General features: G+C 34.4%; 1 protein-coding gene across 1 annotated transcript in view; it reads left to right on the forward strand.

The window, feature by feature from the left end:
• The window catches only part of KHDRBS2 (KH RNA binding domain containing, signal transduction associated 2), a 580,108-nt gene that overhangs the window by 529,383 nt on the left and 28,347 nt on the right, over positions 1-22,378 (forward strand). Inside the window, exon 7 of the mRNA XM_039256034.1 lies at positions 5,442-5,524. Coding sequence (XP_039111965.1) covers positions 5,442-5,524 — 83 coding nt within the window. The remainder of the gene's footprint in view (positions 1-5,441; positions 5,525-22,378) is intronic.

Genomic DNA, 22,378 nt, shown 5'->3' on the forward strand with positions numbered 1-22,378 from the left:
GGATCTGTGCTGACAGCTCAGACCCTGGAGCTTGCTTTGGATTCTGTGCCTCCATCTCTCTCTACCCCCTACCTCTGCTCACACTCTGTCTCTCTCAAAAATAAATAAACATTTAAAAAAGTTTAAAAAGAAATTTAAAAAATAAAATACATAAAGACACATGAGACACCAATGCAGAAGATCCAATATGTCACTAGTATGAGTACTAGAAAAGAGAGAAGAAAAGTACAATGGCATTTGCCAGAAATGGAGAACATAAGCTCCTAGAATTCAAAGAGCTCATTGAGTACCCAGCATACTGAATGAAACGAGATACATATAGGCACAACATTATAAAATTTCAAAACAGTAGAGCTGAACTCTGTAAAAGCATCCATAAAGGAAAGAAAAAAAGTGAAATGAAATAAAATAAAACTAGGTCACATATAAGTAGCAGGAATTCTCAGCACCAATATGTAGTGGTGAAAATACTGAATCAAAGATCTCAAAAATTCTGATTGAAAATAATTTTTCAGTCTAAACTTCTACACTCAGTTACTCAGTCCAGTGTGGGATTAGGATTTTAAAATTTGCAATCAGATACATGTCCAGTACACCAACAATATCACATACATAGTATTCCTTTCAAAAATAGTAAAGCAAAATGTAATTATGAGAATGATCAACCAAAATCAGAATGGGAGACAGTCTACAAACAATTGGTCTAGACTACTCAAAAAGGCAGTGTAATGAAAACCAATAAAATCCTGGAGGAGTCTGATAGGGATTGCGTTAAATATGTAGATTGCTTTGGGTAGTATAGACATTTGAAAAATATTTGTTCTTCCAATACAGAGCATGGAATGTCTTGCCATTTCTTTGTGCCATCTTCAATTTCTTTCATCAGTGTTTTATAGTTTTCAGAATACAAGTCTTTCACCTCTTTAGTTAGGCTTATTCCTAGGTATCATGTTGGTTTTTTGTGCAATCGTAAATGGGATTGATTCCTTAATTTCTTTTTCTTCTGCCTCATATTAGTGACAGAAATGCAACAGACTTCTTATGTTGATTTTGTCTCCTGGAACTTTATAGCATCTTTCACAGAGCTAAAACAAACAATCCTAAAATTTGTATGAAACCACAAAATGCCCCGAAAAGCCAAAGCAATTTTAATATAGAAGAGCAAAGCTGGAGACATCACAGTTCTGGACTTCAAGTTACATTACAAGGCTGTAGTGATCAAAATAATACGGGTACTGGCATAAAACAGACACATAGATCAGTAGGACAGAACAGAAAACCCACAACCATATGACCAATTAATCTGCAACCAAGTGGAAAAGAATATCCAACAGAAAAAGACAGTCTCTTCAACAAATGGTGTGAAAATTGGACAGCATCATGCAAAAGAATGAAACTGGATCACTTCCTTATACCGTACACAAAAATAAATTCAAATGGATTATAGACCTAAATATGAGACATTAGGAAACCTAGTTAAAATCCTAGAGGAAAGTACAGCCAGTATCCTCTTTGATACTGGCTATAGCAACTTCTTTCTTAGATATGTCTCCTAAAGCATGGGAAACAAAAGCAAAAATAACCTTTTGGGACTACATCAAGATAAAAAGCACAGTGAAGGAAACTATCAACAAAACTAAAAGGCAGACTACGGGATGGAAGAAGATATTGGCAAATGACATATCAGATAAAGGGTTACTATCCAAACTCTATATAAAGAACTTTTCAAATTTAACACCCATAAAATAAATAATCAGGTGAAGAAATGGGAAGAAGACATGAATAGACATGTTTCCAAGGAAGACCTCCAGGTGGCAAACAGACACATGAAAAGATGCTCAACATCATTCATCATCAGGGAAGTACAAATCAAAACCACAATGAGATATCACCTCACACCTGTCAGAATGGCTAAAATTAACAATACAGGAAACAACAGGTGTTGGTGAGGATGCAGAGAAAAGAGAACCCTCTTACACTGTTGGTGGGAATGCAAACTGGTGCAGCCACTCTGGAAAACAGGATGGGACAGGTTCCTCAAAAAGTTAAAAATAGAACTACCCTATCATCCAGCAATCACACTACTAAGTATTTACCCAAAGGATACAAAAAAACTAATTACAAGGGATACATTCAGCCTGATATTTATAGCGCCATTATGTTCAATAGCCAAATTGTGGAAACAGCCTAAGTTCCATCAACTGATGAATGGTTAAATGGATAAATAATGGATATATATAGTGGAATATTACTGAGCCATAAAAAGAATGAAATCCTGACATATGCAGTGACATGGATGGAGCTGCAGAGTATTGTGCTAAGTGAAGTAAGTCAGGGAAAGACAAATACCATATGATTTTACTCATCTGTTGACTTTAAGAGGCAAAAGAAACCAGCAAAGCGGGGGAGGGAGGCATATCAGGAGGACAAAAGGAGAGTGAGACAAACCAAGAAACAGACTGTTAATTCTAGAGACCAAACTGATAGTCACCGGAGCAGAGAGCACTTGCTGTAATTAGCGCTGGGTGTTGTATGGAGGTACTGATTCACTGTATGGTAAACCTGAAACTAATATTACACTATATGTTAACGAACTGGAATTTAAACAAAAACTCAACAAAAACACCTGGAGGACTACACTAGTTCTAAAAATACTAAGCAAACATAATAACCAAATGCAATTCACAAATCTTGATTGGATTCTGATTTTTTTAAATGTTTATTTATTTTGAGAGACAGAGACAGCATGAACAGGGAAGGGGCAGAGAAAGAGGGAGACACAGGATCCGAAGCAGGTTCCAGGCTCTGAGCTGTCAGCACAGAGCCTGAAGTGAGGCTCGAACTCACGAACCACAAGATCATGACCTGAGCCTAAGTCCGACACCTAACCGACTGAGCCACCCAGGCGCCCCAATTGGATTCTGATTTTTAAAAGTAACTTTAAAAGATTCGCTTTTGACAATAGCAGAATTTTTACTATGGACTACACAATAAATGATATTTGGGGATTATTCTAAGGTTTTTTTTCCTTTGGTGGGAGTAATACCATTGTATTTATGTAGGAGAATATCCTTATACTCAGTAAATGCCAGCTGAAGTATTTAGGGATGAAATATCAGATATCCAGAATGGACTTGCAAATGATTTAGAAAAACTGTATATATAAAGTAAGATAATACAAATGGGTCAATAGGCATATCTAGATAAAAAGTAAAGGAGTGTTCATTTTACTCTTATTTTAACTTTTTTGTATAATTAAGAAGTTTCATCTACAATAAGAAGGATGAGTATGGAGGGAATATAAAAGTATAGAAGAGAGAGAGACAGAATAAGTATCACTCTCTAATATTCCTCTTAGTAAAAGTTACTGAAAGAGATATTTCAGCAAGAAAAGAGAACTAGTTAAAATGGAATTTGGTAAAAGATCTCATACACAAACAGTGGCAGGTTGATGGGGGGGTGGGGGGGTCTTAGGAAAACCATTCTGTCATCAGTCCAGACCAGAGTGCGATGAGATGGCCCTGTGAGAGGGACTCTCCAGGTAACACAAAACAAAATGATAGATTATCTGGTATTTTTGAATATTTGAAAATACAATTGCTAGTTTGATATAACTATTGGGATAATTAAAAACAAAAAATTCAAATTACATAGAAAATCAAGAAAATGATAAAATGAATGAGCAATTATTAATATTAGGTAAAACAAAATGTGTATGGGTAAAAAAACTAATTGTGTTAATCTATTTGGAAACCATGAATAACATTTATTGTTATTTAATGATAACGTAGATATTGGCTAACAAAAGTTATGATGTAACTATGTTAAGGTTCATCATGTTAGGGAAAAACATGAGGAAGAGTCTATAAGAGAACTAAATCCTTAACAACCTGAAGGGCTAGTCAATATGAAATAATCAAAATTTATAAACCAAGGATTGTTAACCATATTACTTAATAACACAAAAATTAACACTCAAATAATAGACAAAAAAGCTTACAGAGAACCAGGGATTAGAGAGGAACAAGGAAGTGCTGTTTTTGGGGTTTTTTTTGCATAAACCTTTTAGTATTATTGTAAAATAATCTTATATGTTAAAACTAACTTTAGAATATTTAATTTTTAATTCAATGGGAATCGAATTAGAATATTCAAACATCAAATGGATAAAATATCCCACGCTGCAGAGAAAAAATATAATGAGATGGAAACTATAAGTTGGAAAAGAAAAGAAACTGAAATCAGACTTAGAAAACCTCATTTATAAACAATAGCATTACATAAATGGTAAACCAGATGAGAAGTCATAATATTTTTAAAACTTTCTTAAATTCATGAAAAATATTAGTTTTCTGATTAAATAGGCTTAATGATCTTAGTCAAAATTGATGTGGAAACATTCATATTCACACATTTTTTTAAGTTTCTGAACATAATAGAGAGGTTTATAATCCTCCAGATTGAAATGAAGTTACGAATTTGTGAGGTGGGTTGGAAATGAATTCGAAGGAAAGTGACACACCAGAAAGGCCCAGAAGCTGAAAAACTAAAGATTTTTTCAGAAGTAGAGAATAGTCCAGGTGGATGGCTAGGATTTTGAATAAAGTCAGTGACCACTAAGGGAAACAAAACTAAATCTCTCACCGAGGAATCAGATAACTGCTGGCTTGCTTTCACATTTTTCAATAACAAGTCTGCCTTAGCTTTGATAGCATTTTAGTTAGGTAATCAGACTCACCACCAACATCATTTTGTTCATGAGACTTAAAAACTGTGCACACCAAAATAAAGGGGCTTTATTTTGTTTCTTCTTTTTGTTTTTTTCTCTTCCCTTCCTTCCTTTCTCCTAGCCTCTCTCTCTCCTTCCCTTCCCTTCCCTCTCATCTTCCCTTCTTTCCTTCCTTTTCTATTGTCTTTACCTTTTTCTTTTTTCCCTTTTATTCTTTTTGTTTGTTTTGCAATGATGACTATAATTTTCTCACTACAAGTTGACCACAATTTAAGGATCACGTTTTTATAATTTCAATCATTATCATCTCAATATTACTAGAAGAAGAAGAAAAGCTCCCAGTGGGACTGTAACAATATGTTAAAACCACAATTATGTTAGCACGCTATCTACCCATATTTTCAAAGGAAAACTTATTTTTAATTCTTTATATTGTCTTCAGTCATATTGGTCAAATTTCTGGATAAATCCTAGAGTAGGTATTGCTACTTCAATGGTATGCTGAGTTTAATTATGAAACATTAACCTGATCCATGAAATATTATTCCAGGTTATGAAAAAAATTGTTCATCTAGTAAAATCCAATGCAGAGTAACTAAGCAAACATAAAAACTAAATTAAGGTCACATTATATAAAATCTCATTAAGTAAAATCAGACCAAAGTTAATCAAGTTGATTGCTAATAGGTCTCTCTACCATTTTCTGCCTCAGGGGTATGATGATGGCTACGGGGGTGAATATGATGACCAGACCTATGAGACTTATGATAACAGCTATGCCACCCAAACGCAAAGGTAAGGCATTTGCTGTCTAAAACATCCTTGTCAGGATTCTTTCTAATCCTATTTTGTTTCTTGTATCGGAGTACCATTTATATTATGTGAGAGTTTCTAGCAGTGGTTTGTCTCCATCGTCTTTCTGAATTACTAAATTGCTTACTAGACTGAGGTAAAGAAAATAATCTTGCAATTGTTAATAATAATAGTATGTTTGGGCACCTTGGTGGCTCGGTCATTTAAGTGTAGGACTCTTGATTTAAGCTCAGGACATGATCTCAGGGTTTGTGAGATGGAGCCTGCTTAGGATTCTCACTCTCCTTCACTCTTTGCCCCTCTCCAACTCACCTGCATGAGTGCATTCTCTCTTTCTCTCAAAAATTTTTTTAAAAATAATAGTAGTGTGTTATTTTAAGATGAGGTGATTATCATAACCAATAAACTCATTAAATGAGCTTTATGTTAGTTTTAGAAATTATTTATTTTTAAAATTTTTTACATCTTTATTTTGAGAGACAGAGACAGAGAGCGAGCAGGGAGAGGCAGAGAAAGGGAGACACAGAATCTGAAGCAGGATCCAGGCTCTGAGCTGTCAGCACAGACCCCGATGTGAAGCTCGAACCCACCTGAGCCGAAGTCAGACATTAACCAACTGAGCCACCCAGGCACCCCTAGAAATTATTTTCGGAAATTCATAATTAACACAACAGTGAAACACAGAGCACTTGTTCAATGGAGCTTTTTCCCCTTAAAATGTAATTTTAAAAAACTGTTTGTTGATTTATTTGAAAGAGAGAGAGAGCATGTAAGAAGGGGAAAGGCAGAGAGAGAGGGATAGAGAGATTCCCAAGCAGTTTCTGTGCTGTCAGCTGCAGAGCCAGATGTGGGGCTTGATCTCACAAACTGTAACATCATGACCTGAGCTGAAATCAAGAGTCAGATGCTTAACCAGCTGAGCCACCAGTCATCCCTGTAAGTTTTATTTGTAAAAGAAAAGCTATAGGAATGTTATTGGTGCTCTGAAAAGTAAGTTTATAAAACATCTGATAGCATGAATAATTCCTTTCCTGTCTTGATGGATCTCTAAATTCATTATTGACTATATATCTTTAATTAAATTTGAAATATCAATGAATTTTTACTTCTTTAAAGTCAATGTTTTGAGGTAGTAGTTACATACATTAAATTTTGCCCATTTAGAGTACAGAGTTTGTATGAGTTTGGCAAATGCAAACTACAGTGTGACCTCCATCAAAACTAAGTTATAGGGCAATTTAATCAGCCCCAAATGATTTCTTAGGGACTGTATAGATTTTCTCCCCTCCCAGGCCTTGGAAACCACAATCAGTTTTTTGCCATTACACTTTGGAGTTTTCTAGGATGTCATTTAAGTAGAAGTGATGCAAAATGTGGCCTTTGAGTCTGGCTTCTTTAATTTGCATGATGTATTTGATATTTATTTTATTCGTGTTGTTTTGTGTATCAAAGTTCTCTTCCTTTTTATTACTATGTAATGTTTCATCATAAGGATGCACCCCAGTTACTTCATTCACCAGTTGAAGGACATATATTGGTTGTTTCTTTTTTATTTTTCTTTTTTTGGCAATTATGAATAAAATTGGCATTAACAAATTCATTCTTAGAAAAATTAATCCCCTAAATATTTTTCTGAAAACAAAAGTTACAAGTATCATGGGAAAGTAGGAGGAGTCCATATGACTACGTATAATTAATGGAAACCAATAAATTAGTTGTCACAAAATCATTATGGCATTGGCCATTTATTGATGAACTTTACTGGGACCCACTGAGATCTGGATGCTTCATTAAGTAATATTTGGAGGAAGGGAGGTGACAAAGAAAGAAACTAAGGTCATTATGGAATGGAGGAAATCTACATGTACTGCCTAAGGTGCATTTTGTATGGTCTGAAGAACAACATAGTGAAAGGAGTGAAGGAAAATTGTACTTAGAGAGAATACTGTAAGCATTTAGGGAAAAGATGACTGTGAACTGATACTTTTAAACCTAAGCATAACATGAGATATCATTATAGAAATGACCATCTTCAATTTTGAGTAATTGATTACTGTGTACCATGTAAAATAGAAAGGCCATGAGCTAAGATTTTATACTATGGGTGATAGCTTAATTGTCCCAATTGTATATTGATAGACACACAATTATTTAGGATGGGGGAAAGTTTTGTATCATGTCACAGACACTGAATAGAGTGTTGTATACAAACTGGCTATATAGTTAAAGCATCTGCTAATATTTTCAATCAAATTATTAGTTCATTATTGATATTAGTGCATACAAATGGTGGTAATAAAGTTCTTTAGCTTGTTTCAGAAACTATTTGGTAGAAAAAAACAATTACCGCACACTAAAAAGACAACTAGAACAGAGTGAAACAATTTCTTGATTTAGTTTTAAAGACCTGCATTCAACTGATAGAGATTTTGAAATAATTTTCTGCAAGTGAGAGACTTTCTGCCTCTTTCTCTGGTAAGACTTAAGTGGGCTTAGCTAACCCTAAAACACAAGGAAGAAGAAAATTTGGGGATTAGAATAATTTGTTTTTGAACACCTAAAAAGTGAATGTTAGAAGAATTGAACATACTTATGCATAAAAAGTAATAGAGTAATTTCAGACAAAATTTCTCTTTTCTTAATGAAGTATAATTTATATGTAAAAATATATTTTCTATGCACTTCTGCTATCTCCTTTTTTTTCTTTCCTATCTATTCCATATCCTGTGGCTAAATTCATCCCATCAAATGAATTTGCTCCTAGGCACAGCTCAAAGCCAACTCTTCCAAAAAGTGTTTTCTTAATTCTTTATTTGGGAATAACCTGGTTTTGCTCTATCAGTAGCACCATATATTTATTTCTCTATGCCACTTTCTATCTCTGTCTTACATTTTATTTATCACTCTTACTACTTTCCTAGAATCCTTGTCTGATACCCTCATATCCCTCACAGTATCTAGGATTGAGTCTTTCATAGGGTATTACTGAATAGATGCTAGTTGAATACATGAATGTCAGACCTAATGTGTACCTGCTCTGTGAAGGTACAAAATAAGACACTCTTGGGGTTCCTGGGTGACTCCATCAGGTAAGTGTCTTGGTTTTAGCTCAAGTCATGATCTTATGGTTTGTGGGTTTAAGTCCCATGTCAGACTCCACACTCTGAGCAGGGAGCCTGCTTGGGATTCTCTCTCCCCTTTTTCTCTCTGCCCCTCCCTCTCTCATTCCCTATCTCAAAATATACAAATAAACTTAAAAAAAAAAAAGAGCTTATTCTCTCAAAGGAGAATAGAACATGCAGAATTCTATGTATTATATTTATTGACAAAATATTTATATAAATCTGAGATATCTAAGTGCTTAACCAGAAGAGATAAAGAAAGCAGGTCATGAATTTAATTAAAATGATACTAATATTCTATGTTACAATAATTATAAAATATCTATTTTGGTCAAAACATATCCTCAGTATTGGTAGAATATCTGGCACACTAAACATTCTCAGTAGAGATTTGTTGAACAAATGAACAAAAACTAAATGAATACATTAATGAATGAATGAAATTAACAAGCATTATTTCACAAAACTCTATGAGGAAGAATTTTTATATATACACCAGTTTGCAATAGAAATTGATAAGCACTGAGAAAATTCATGACATAATATATTAAATTCCTACATTTAGATTAGTTCTATTAATCCAACTGTGCCAACAGAGAGAATATTGACAGTTTAGTTAAATAAGCACTTATTAAATGATGATATGTGTCAGAGAGTATACTCACCATTCAGTGACACTTATTTTTTAAAATTTTTAACTATATTTTAATATTTTCCCCTAACAATTTGTTTGAAGAACCATTTGTGAGCTGTGTATGTTTTTAAATAACTATATTATAAGTGAAACAACTATAGAGAAACCAAGTATTAAAATTAGAAGTGAGAGAAAATTTTTATAAGAATCAGTATAGAACTATTTCTTTTTAAAGTGGTGGCTCATTAATTGGACTTTTAAAATTATGATTTGGATTTATGGAAGAAAATGGAGAAAATCTCTAAAATTGAATAAAAAGAAATATCTGAGCATAAAACATCTCCATCATTTATAAACAATATGAATATTATTTTGGCACTGTCAAGATCAAAATTGGAAGAAATTCCAATTTAGAATGTGAAAGTAAAATAGTGAATTATGGGTGACTTAGCAGAATTGATATAAAAAATAAAAATCTTTAGAGAAAGTGGTCTTTAAATGACTAGTCAGCATAAGTGAATACAGAATTTGTAGAAATTATACAGAATCTGGCAGGTACCTACATGGAGTAATTATATCATCTTCAGTAGAGTCTAAGGGAAGTTCACAAGGTAACAACACTAGAAAGGTTCACCTGGAGTTCAGAAGCTATAACAACTTTAATTAATCCCCAGTTGTCTTGTAAGGTGTCGTTAGTTCTAGAAATTTTCAAATGGATCAGAGAAGGGACTTCTTCAAACATTCCTTAGGAGGCAGCTCAACATAAATGACATATTAAGAACTAGTAAAGAGGACAATGATATGATGGGTCTTAGACCATCTTTTTCTCTTGCTCTGTGTCTATGAGGATAAAAACTTAAAAAAGTGGACTGATGAGTTTATTATGCAAGCATCATCTTGCAGTATTAGTATTGCAGTTTCCAGGGGAACTCAATTATTGAAGTCTTTGGCTTAAGACGAGTTACATCCTGTGATTAACAACTTTAATTGGACCAAATATTAAATTCTGTCCGTGTTCTCATACCCCATTTTTTATGTACTCCTCAAAGTCATTAACATTTTCAGAGATCAATCTTCTGAAATTATGTAAATTCATGACGTTCTACCAACCAATTAACTTTCCTCAATGCCCAAATTTTCAGCAAGAATCTATACCAAACCAAAGCCAGAGATGTAGAAAAAAAGTTACTACTTAGCATGTACTACTTAGCATGTACTTAGACTCAAATAGTAATATTGCAAATGAAAATCAAAAGACCAGTTTTGATCATTGATTCCAAGGGCAATTTAATTTGGGTGTGAAATGTTAAGAATCTATAATTTTCCAGTATAAATCTTTTTTTTTAGCTACTTGAGCTGTTTTTATTCTTTCATTTCTACATTTAATTCTATATTTAAAAATTATTTATTTGTTTTGGTTTAGTACTTACAGTCCTTCGGAAGTGATAGCAAGTGTAGTTCATTTTGCTTGAATATTACGTCTACCTTTTGCACCTGGGACAGAACTATATATTTTCTTTAGAGTTACATAAACCCTAATTGGAATATTTCCCTTTATTCTGTTTTTTTTAGTTTAAATTCAATGTAGTTAACATGTAGTGTACCATTGATTTAAGAAGTCGAATTTAGTAATTCATCGCTTGCATAGAACACCCAGTGCTCCTCCCAACAAGTGCCCTCTTTAATGTCCATCATCCATTTATCCCATCCCCGCACCAACCTCCCTTCTAGCAACCCTCAGTTTGTTCTCTGCATTTAAGAGGTTCTTATGGTTTGCCTCCTCTCTGTTATTATTTTATTTTCCCTTCCCTTTCCCTATGTTCATTTCTTTCTTAAATTTGACATATGAGTGAAATAATATGATATTTGTCTTTCTCTGAGTCACTTAGTTCACTAAGTATAATACACTCTAGTTCCAACCACATTGTTGCAAATGGCAAGATTTCATTCTTTTTGATGTCTGAGTAATATTCCATTGTACAAATACCCATCACATCTTCTTTATCCATTCATCAATTGATGGATGATTGGGCTTTTCTGTAATTTGGCTATTGTTGATAGTGCTGCTATAAACATTGGGGTGCATGTGCTACTTCAATCAGCATTTTTGTATCCTTTGGATAAATTCCTAGTAGTACAATTACTGGGTTGTGGGGTAGTTCTATTTTTAATTTTTTGAGGAACCTCCATACTGTTTTCCAGAGTGGCTACACCAATTTCATTCCCACCAACAGTGCAAAAGGGTTCCCTTTTCTCTGCATCCTCGCCAACATCTGTTGTTTCCTGAGTTGTTAATTTTAGCCATTCTGACAGGTAGGAGGTGATATTTCATTAAGGTTTTGATTTTTATTTCCCTGATGATGAATGATGTTGAATATCTTTTCATGTGTCCATTAGTGATCTGGATGTCTTCTTTGGAAAAGTGTCTATTCATGTCTTCTGCCCATTTGTTCACTGGATTATTTATTTTTGGGGTGTTGACTCATAAGTTCTTCATAGATTTGGGATACTAACCCTTTATCTGATATGTTATTTGCAAAGTCTTCTCTCATTCCTTTGGTTGCCTTATAGCCTGTTGCCTTCAGCCAAGGTCAAAGAGGTTGCTGCAGTTTTCTCCTCTAGGATTTTGATGGTTTCCTGTCTTACATTGTCTGTCTTTCATCCATTTTCAATTTATTTTTGTATATGGTATAAGAAAGTGGTCCAGTTTCATTCTTCTGCATGTCACTGTCCAGTTTTCCAAACACCATTTGCTGAAGAGACTTTTTTCCATTGTAAATCATAATCTTCATATTGGTATAATAGGCAAAATATCAAAATGGAAGACTTTACTTACCTTAACTTATCAATCAGTTGAGGAATTCACAAGGAAAAGGATCTTCTTGTCTGTAAATTACAAAGGAATGTGCTAGAAGAGCAAATATACATCTCTTCCTGATATTTAAGTCCCCAAAGTTTTCTAGAATGAAGACCCTTTTTGAATACATGTATTGGTCAGGGTCTACACAGTCGGGGAAAAAATGACACTATTAAATTATGATAATTTGAGAAAAGTTTAATCAGAGAACTATTTTCAGTAGCAGAGTATAGAGAAACCACAAGGGACAATATGATGCTCTGGCAGTAGTATTCTTGGGGCAAGGTGTTTGTCACCAAAATTAGTTTTGAGATGACAGAGAAGACTATTTGCAGAGACTTCCTGAGAGGAACTGAGACTTCTGATTCAGAATGGCAGCTCTGGTCATCCCACAAAGACAAAAGTTCAGGGAGTTAACACCCTGACCTCACTCTCCTCCCTCCTTCTAGTCTCCTACCTTTGCTCTCATTGGTTGAACACAATAGGAGGCAGAAAACAAGAAACCTAGTAAATGCAGTTGCTGTTAGTCATCCCCAGAGTACAGAGCAGGTTGAAGGGAAGAGAGGAAGTGCGTAGGCAAAGAGAAGAGAGTCAGCACAACATCCAAAAACTGTGTCATATCATCAACAACTAGTAATTGTACATATTAATGTCAGTTGCTTGAAGATGTAAATAATGACTTGAATTGTTACAGAAACAGTAACGTTTTTAAATGAATTTGCGTCTTGTTAATGAGAAAGCATCTACATACTTAAAAAACAAAGTCAGAATACACAGTGACCATACAAATGTACATTTGGTGAACAAATGGGTTCTTGGACTGCCTTGCACAATTTCTTGGTTCTTCAAGGGTCAGAGCCCACACAATGGGAATCACCACTCTGTTGTTCAGAGACTACATGGAACTAATGATTCATAATAACTAACATTGGTTTTGGACTAGCTGTTGTGTTAATTGTTTAGGTCAATTTGTCTCATTTAAACCTTGCAGTAACATTTGAAGCAGAAAAAACTGAAGCTTTAAAATGTCAAGTGATTTTCCCAAGTTCATTCAGGTAGTAAATGTTAGATTCAAAGTCACATCTTCTAGCTCCAATGGCCTTATACATAAAGACTAATAGTGTCCACAAATATGAAATCAATTCATTGAGTCAACAGATTTGTATTGTTACCTGAACAAGCCACAGAGAATATGCATTTAATATATTAAAAATGTAGTAAGTTATTTGCATGCTTTTCAAAAGATTCTGATGAAAGGGTAATTTCAAGCAAGAAAAACCATGTTTTTAGGCTATAAATTTAATGTAATCCCTGTATTTGATACTGAGAGTCTACAGAAACCCTTCTAATGAAAACTTAAGTGTAAGTCACTGTAGTTATCCAGTAATTTAATAAAAGTTATCATATTAAGTATATAACAGCTTTTCCTATTCATTTACATGGTACTATTCACGATAAAATGACTCACTCTCATTTTGTAATTCAATTCTCCTATGTTTCAAACTACAGTCAATGATGAGATTGAATTTGCAAAAGGTTATTGGATTTGAGATATTTTCCCAGTTATTCTACAAATTAGTTGTAGTTTCATGCCATCTACAGACCTCTGCATGCATGAACAGTAGATTGGCTACTGCTTGGATTTACTTCAACAAAGTGAGAGTCCAGCTCTTGATACACACTAGTTTTTGTCCTCATCTGGAATAGTTATTTTAAGCATCTAGAAGACTCGCTGTTGGTTTTAAGGAAGAATGTGTTTTCTCAAATTATCCATTATATATTTATTGCATTTGTTGATTTTTTTATTACTGTAAGGTTAATTTTGATAACTAGTTCCTTAAATAGTCAATTTGTACTTAAACATATGCAATAAAATATATTTTGTAAGACTTTAATAAGAAAAGCTAGAAAACCCATTTTCCCTAGTCATTTGAATTATGAGTCTCCCAAGAAAATTTAAGGAAGTGTCTCAGTTAGCAACTGAAACCTGTTTAATCATTTACTGAGATGAGGATATGTCAGCATGTCAGTCATTTCTTTTCAGCAGATTACTATAGATCTGGAGACATCCTCAACTGGAAACAGGAAACTATCAGGCAAACCATCTGCAATAAGAGCTTCAGAAAAGGGAACCATTAGATCATCTTAGACTCTTGAAGAACTCAATGTGTTGCAAAAGGCCTAGCATGAAGACCAATTAAAGAGTCTAAGATGAAATTCATACTTTAAAGATAATTAAAGATACTTACTTTGGTAATTAAAGATACTTAGTTCCGTCAATAGAAAAAAACATATTTTGGGGCGCCTGGGTTTTTCAGTTGGTTAAGCATCCAACTTTGGCTCAGATCATGATCTTACCATTCATGAGTTGGAGCCTCACAGGGGTCTTGCTGCTGTCAGCACAAAGCCCACTTTGTGTTCTCTGTTCCCCTCTCTCCCTGCCCCTCCCCCACTTGCACACATGCTCTCTCTCTCACTCTCTTTCATAAATAAATAAACATTTTTTTAAAAAGGAAAAGCATATTTAACAGACAGTTGTCAACATATTTAGGGTCACAAATGTTCATAAGTGTATATAATTGTCAAGGTGCAACAGTAAGGAGTGGTGGAGACTGGCAAACTGGAAAGTGCATGCTCTATTGAAGGCAAATATCTTCTGTTCAAGTTTAGGATATTGTGGCCATATAGTTAATGTAAAGGGTTCAGGGGTGCTTGATATTTTTTCCCCATGAAATCCTGTTTTCCAGTTACTATTGCTGCATAGTGAACCATCCAAAAGCTAAGTATAAAATAACCATCTTTACTATGTTGTCTTCTACTTGAGGATTTTGTATATCAGGAATTCTAACAAGTCACAGCACGGGTGTCTTGTTTCTTCTCCCTTATGTCTAGAGCCTTTCAGCAAGAAGGCTCAAAAGGTAAGGATAACTCAGTGGCTGGGATATGGAAATATCTGGAGATTCTTCTCCATCGATCTGGCAGCTGATGCTGGATATCAGCTGATACCTAAATTGGGGCCGCTGCTTGGAATGTTCATGTAGTTCCTCACAGCATGGCAGGTTAAAGCACCAGATTTGAGTACACCACAGAACAAACAGAAGCTGCATTGCCTTTCATGACTTAGTTTCATTCTGTCAAGTCCAGCCAGATTCAAGAGAAGAGATATGAGATCTCACCAGTAACAGGGGAACAAGCATGATTCAAGGATAGAAAATGAGGTTCTGGCCAGTTTTGGAAAATGTGACTTGCCACATCAGTTTTTCAGTGCAATGCCCTGATGTTTTCAATGTTGGCAACTAATTTTTGAAAGTTAAACACTATAGAGATTAAGCCAAATATAACTGTAGGTAGCCACAGTCATCATTTTCTAAATTCTTTTCTACACAAAATAAGCAAGAAAGAGAAGTAAGTATCCAGAAAATGCTTCCAAGGCACAATAATACAAAGCCCTTCAAAATGGCTATTTGGGGGTGCCTGGTTGGCTCACTCACTTGAACAACTGATTTCAGCTCAGGTCATGATATCACGTCTGTGGGTTTGAGCCCCATGTCAGGCTCTGTGCTGACAGCTCAGAGCCCAGAGCCTGCTTTGGATTCTGTGTCTCCCTCTCTCTCTGCCTTTCCCCTGCTTCTCTCTCTGTCTCTCTCTCTAAAATAAATATAATTTTTAATGGCTATTTGAGGGCTCTATGTGGTCCATGAAGGATATCCTAAAATCTAAGAGTGGACTCTTTGGAGACAATTAGTGAAGAAGACAGACATCCAAATAAACATGTAGCATGTGATAAGTACTTATGCTAGAAAGAGGTGCCAGAGGATGTGAGAGAACATAGGAAGCCATCAAGTAGACAGTTACAAGAAACTACCAGAAGTTTTTGTTTGTTTGTTTGTTTAATGAGGGAGAAAGAGAGACAATGTGCATAAATGGGGGAGAGTGGAAAAGGGAGAGAGAGAAAGTCTTAAGTAGGCTCCATGCTCCGTGCGGAGCCAGATGTGGGGCTCAACCCCATGACCCTGGGATCATGACCTAAGCTGAAATCAAGTCAGACCCTCAACCAACCGAGCACCCCCCCAAACATCCCCCAGAAGTTTTCTTAAAAAGAGCTGATGCCAAGCTATATGATTTAACTGGGTAAATAAAATTTATCCAAAGACATGTACAAAGACAAAGAAATGAAATGAGAATATAATTCATTACTAAAGAACTACATGTCCTTGAGGTGATCTAAGATACTTAGGAGTGGTAGAGCATTTAGCTGAAATGATAGGAAAGAAACAGGAAAGCAGATGTAGCACTCAGATGTACAAAAAGAATGATTTCTGGATAGAGTTTGAGGTTGTTATCATATCTAACAGTTGGGAAAACCAAATTCACCTTTGGTGACAATTATGATCATCCTTTTTTTCCATCAGCCTGATTTGGTCGTTTGAGCTCAACAAGTTCTCTATTAGTTGCTATTCCATCCTTTTTCTGAATGATCTTCCTGTGCTTTCACTGCTTTCTCAATCAATTTGCACTTAACAAAAAACCAACAACACCAACAAAATAAACGGATCTTACTTTATTGCACTCGAACACTGGTAATGAGAGAAGGGAAGTATTTTTCTTGAAAGACCCAGGGTCAAGATGAAAAATATGGACTTTGTGATCTTGAAATTGTAGAGTAGGGGGAAAAAACACAACAACATGACACTAGATCCTGGAAGAACTTCGGAAAAGAGAACAGAATGTATCTCAGATGCATGTGGAATGGAGACAAAATAAGATACAGATATTAGTAATTTCTCATGACTAGATTTCCCTTTACAGTAATCTCAACACCTTATTTTACTGTTTGATTAAAGTTATTTATTAAGGGCTATTTTCTAGGGGCTAGAAGGAGAACAGTGAACTATATGGTATATTTAAGTACAGGTTCAAATTCCATAGTTACAATACTGTGGACTAGATGTTACATATTCAGAACTATTTATATTTTATAAAGGAGGCAGTCTAATGCATAAATTATATATTGCATCTAGGCCAAAAATATATATTCATATTACTGTATTGAAATAAATGAGTGACTATAGTAGGTAGGACATAAGTAGCTATAAATAACTAATCATTTTAGGTAAAAATGTTGTTGCCTAAGGATTTTGACACTCAATTGAAGAAAAAAGTTGGGGGTTCAGAGTTTTGGGACTTAGAATTCAAGTACTATAAGTACTTTTGAATTTATATTACATAATATTCAGTAAGACCAAATTATAGATGTGTGAAAGAAGCAAGAGAGGAGTGTGAAGGGCTAGTCAGGAAACACTTGACAATTTCTAAAATAATACAGAGCAGCTGCTATATGCAGAGGCCTATACTGGGTACTTTATAACATTATCATATGAGGTAGACAATCTTATCCTCAGATCACAAGAAAACTAGGTTCAGAATGTTTACCTTGCCCAGGCCTGCACAAGGTTTAAACTGATTTCTGTCCAATTCCAAGGACTGGGTACTTTGTAGTAATGCCATATTGTCCACACCTCGGCTTATTAGAAAACTCATAAACTGAAATAATATATTCTCCCCTGTAATCTCCATTTATATACATTGATCAGTAATCAGCTTGTGAAACTACACATAACATGTTGTTTTGTTCCACATATCAGCCTTTCTTTATGAAGATAATGTCCCTCTATCAATATCAGAATGTGATAGAATGCATTCTTGACTACAATTCTGTACCCCTCCCTATGTTCACACCTTTTGCTCTGTGATTTTTCAGTGTCTCTCATTAAGATCAGAGTGTTTGCCTGACTCCTCACTATCCTGTATCTTGCTTTGACTAATAGAATAATGCCATATCTGAGCCTATACATTAAAAGGACTATGTGTTTCCCATTTGCTCTTGCTGTTGCCAGAAGAACTTCTCTAGATACGTATTGTGCCCTTAGTCTGGGCTCCAGAATGAATACACGGGGAGTCCGTACCTCAAGGAGGTCAATCCCAGTTCCATCCAAGCTTGGAACACAGCCCGAAGTGATCCAAGCCTCTGGGAAATCTCTAGCTAAACAAAAACACACAACCTAAACAATTGTCTCTTAGTATAGGATATTAATATTTTGTGATTGTTTGTTAAGCTACATTACTGTAACAGTAACATCTAGTATCCAAGGTTAGTCCTCACATAGAAATGGTTTTCCTCAATTGTTCTTGGTATATCATTATTTCCATTTCACTAAATACGCTAGTTGTTCTCTTATAAAACAACTCCAGTTGTCCAAATGTCCACCCTAAGGTGTGGCACAGTGATCTCGAGGTATGTTACATAAGATGAGAGTTTCCTGGTGCAAAGAAATGACATGGTTACATCCTGTATACTAATGCTTCTTATTTTAAAGCACTTCAACATCATCTGACCATGTGGTTTTCTTAAGTAGCTATGTCACATTGGGCTTTACTGAAAACCTGGGTTCTTCCTAAATGAACTTCTGTCAAGCCAGTTCTCACACCATCCTGCATCTTCGCAATTGATTTTTTTAACCTAAAGGCAGAAGTGTACATTTATCTCTGTGACATTTCACCTTTTTGTTGAGGCCTTCTGTTGTTGATTTTGAACTACTTTTTTGAATACTAATCCTGAAAGTCAGAATATTAGCTATACTTCTTAGCACATCTTTTATTTCCTAATCAAGTACTTTCAATTTTTTTTATAAAATTAGAGTACCAAGGACATAGTTCAGTAGCAATCTCTTAATTGACATTGGCCACTAATTAAAATTCTGTGAGAACAGTTGTAAACATAGCCACAAATCTACATGGCTGTACTGTCAGGCAGCGTACAAATTATTCCAAAGAAATTATTGGGTATTTTAAAACCTCTTATTTACTCAACAAGCATTCATTGAATGTCACTATTTTGTACCTATATATTCAAAACAAAAAAGGCATAGCCCAGTTGTTGATTTATACACAATTAGTGCAGTTTGTTTTTTGGTCTTTTGTTTATATGTTTTTCTATTTCTTTTATTTTTATTTATTTATTTATTTACAAAATATGATCCTGGACTTGTGCATGAGAAACACCTGCAAATGAAATTGGAGATCTTCGGGTCTTGGGGCCCCTGCTGAGGTCAGTTGAGAATCTGAAGGCTGAGAATCAGGAATCTGTATTTTTAGCACAATGTCATTACGCTTATGCACACTAGGTATTAAGAGTCTTTGTGCTGAAGGAAGAGACAGATTTTGAAGAAAATTGTTATACAATGAGAGCTACTCTACATGAAGATGTCAGCAAGGCAACTGGGGAAGGATAACACTTTGCCTGGGAGGCCAGGTAATGCTTTAATAAGGCAACCATTGAGCTAGACCCCAAGAGGATGGTGGATACCTTCTTTAGTGAAGAAGTAGAGAAAGTTCCATCTAGGTTGAAGGACCATGGTCAGGGGAATGGAGTCATGAAATGATTCATGATTTTGGGAGACATTCTACTCTGTCGGGGTGTAGGGTTTGGGAACAGGGGAGCGATAAGGAAAAGGCTAGATAGTCATTAAAATGTAGATACGAAAGGGACTTGCATGCCATACTAAAGAATTACCATTCACAGTCTGGGGATTAGAGAAAAGGGAAACATGAAAATACACAATTACAATTCAGTTCATAGAGTGCCACAATGATGGTACATGGAGATGCACCCTCACCTGACCTTAGGTATATATTGAGAGTTTCTGGAAGAATGTGGTTTTGTTTCCTCACATAAAGAAAGACTTGTCAAAACAGAATCATTGCTATTAATTTTTATGTTCTTTCCCCAGACTTTGTTTTATTTATTTAAATTTCCAAAGTCTGGTACATGAAAATAATCCTTTAGTGAGTAAAAAGTGGTTCTGGAACATTATGCAATGGAGGTGAGATTCCATTTCCAATTTGAATGGGGAAGAATATAAATCACCATTAACACATAGTGCAGTTTGCACCAATAAATTCAGTCCCAAAGTCAACTAGATTAGAGTACTGAAATAATTAGAAATTATACTGATGTTTACAGCACTGAAATCTTACTGATATTCATGAATTATGATTCAGCCAAAAAAAAAATAATGTGTATACAGTTGGAATTTATGTCCATTTCAAACTAGGGTTCAATAACTTCTGTGTATTTGTACCAAAAGCATGTAACAGCTCATTTAATAATGTCATGTATCACTGAGCCTAATTAATTAGTCAGTTGAAGGTCTTATTTATAGAAAATAATTGCTATGTTCTAATAATTGCATGCAATAAAATAGAAGATTAATGTTTTTGTTAAAAATTGCTCACCCTTCATTTATGTAATAAAGGGTCAAAGTAAGCAAAAAAATACAAGCTGAATTGGAAAAAAAATGATTAAAGAGAGTATAAAAATAGACCATTTTCAGAAATGTATGTGCAGTGTTGAATCTAGAAAGCAAAAGTATATCTAAATGTATTTCTCCCTCATTTGGAGCATGAGGTTGTACTCTCAAAATACCCATTTTCCATAAAGTAGATCATTGCAAAGCTGATCATAATTCTATGCTAGATGCCTTATATAGATCATCTATCTTGATCATTAATCTATGAGCAGAACAAATATGTCACTTCCCTCATGAATAATCAGCCTATATTTCATCCTGTGAACATTAAATACCATCAACTGAAACTTAAGAGGGCATGTATGGTTATTTTATGTTCCAGTGTATTTCAAGAAGATGAAATCTCTAACAGCATTTCAACCTTTATGAATATGAAAAAGGGGAACTTTATGCCTATGGCTTTATTGATTGGACAATTACCCATTATTAATATTTACTAAGTGCCTGCTATGTACTAGGCACTTATCATGGGGCTGTCTCGAGTTATCTCATTAATACTTGAGGTAAATATTATTATTATTATTACCATATTAAAGGTAAAGAAACTGGAGTCCAGAGAGATTAAATGATTTGTCCAAAATGACATAGCCAATGAAAATGGAAAATAGCAGCTTTCAATGTTCAGTTCAAATACATTTTTTCTGTATTCTATCATTTCTATAAGAAATACTGAATTTCCTCCAAATGGATCCGGGAATGGACTGTGGACTTGTTCTGTCTCATAATGAGTTACCTTTGAATGAGAGATTTACATCTTTTGACTTTCTCAAAATAAATTGTTCAGGATAACTGCTGGGGATTATTATGTTCTCTCTCTCTCTCTCTCTCCCTATCCATTCATGCTCAATGTATTTGATTTACTGGTAAGTCTTGGAAGACACAAATTTATATTCTATTTATAAACAAATATGGCCACTCTATAATACAACACTTTGTGTGTAACACCATTGGTTGGATGGAATGAATGAATGAAATCAATGAATTTCAAAAGTATTTTAAATCTATTTATGTAATTTTGATGGAATTCCAAAGATACTTTAGAAATACATATATATCTAAAGCACTGATCTTCTCCCTTTTTAGAACTCTGTGAAAGCTAATACTTCCATGCTGATATCTGAGCATGGAAAAGGGTATTTGCATTTTAGTTGAATCATGTACACAATTAAAAAGGAATATTTTATATAATATTTTTAGTATACACACACAAAATGATCAACATATTTCAAGGTTTAAGAAAGTTTTGTTTATTCAAAAATTTTTTTGATTTATTTCTGAATTGAGAATGTATAAGTTATGCAGTTGAGTTTCAGTGTTTTATATGCCTTATTTTTACACCCAGTTTTTATTTACTAATAATTGCAATGATAGTGAATTCTCAAAACAGCACATGATCACATATGTGAGCACTAATTTCTAAAATTTTGAATGGAAAATGAAATGTATAAAACATGAACACATAAGGGAAGTTAAGTAATTTAAGCTACAGATTTTTCATATTTAAACCTCTTATTAACTCCAGTGGTATTGGTATTTGTATTTGTGATTTTAATCTAAAAACATGAGATTAACAATTTTAAACTATACATAGTAGATTCACTCATAATTAGCAGTTACAATATATTTTCTTTCCTGTGCTTTTCCCTTATGACTGGATGTATCACAATTGTGTTTTATATCTATCTGTTTTAATAATTCAGAATATTTCACTTCTCAACCCTTGAGATTAATTGGTAGCAGCCCAGTAAATATTATGAGTCTTCATTTCTATGCACTTGTAGTATTAATCATGGCAGTGCATTCAGAGGCCAACACTTGTTTGTACAAATTAGTTATCAAAATTCAAGCACATTT

The sequence above is a fragment of the Hyaena hyaena genome, unplaced genomic scaffold (genome assembly GCF_003009895.1).
Source record: "Hyaena hyaena isolate Hyena2069 unplaced genomic scaffold, ASM300989v1 scaffold_554, whole genome shotgun sequence".
In the NCBI taxonomy this organism is placed as follows: Eukaryota; Metazoa; Chordata; class Mammalia; order Carnivora; family Hyaenidae; genus Hyaena; species Hyaena hyaena.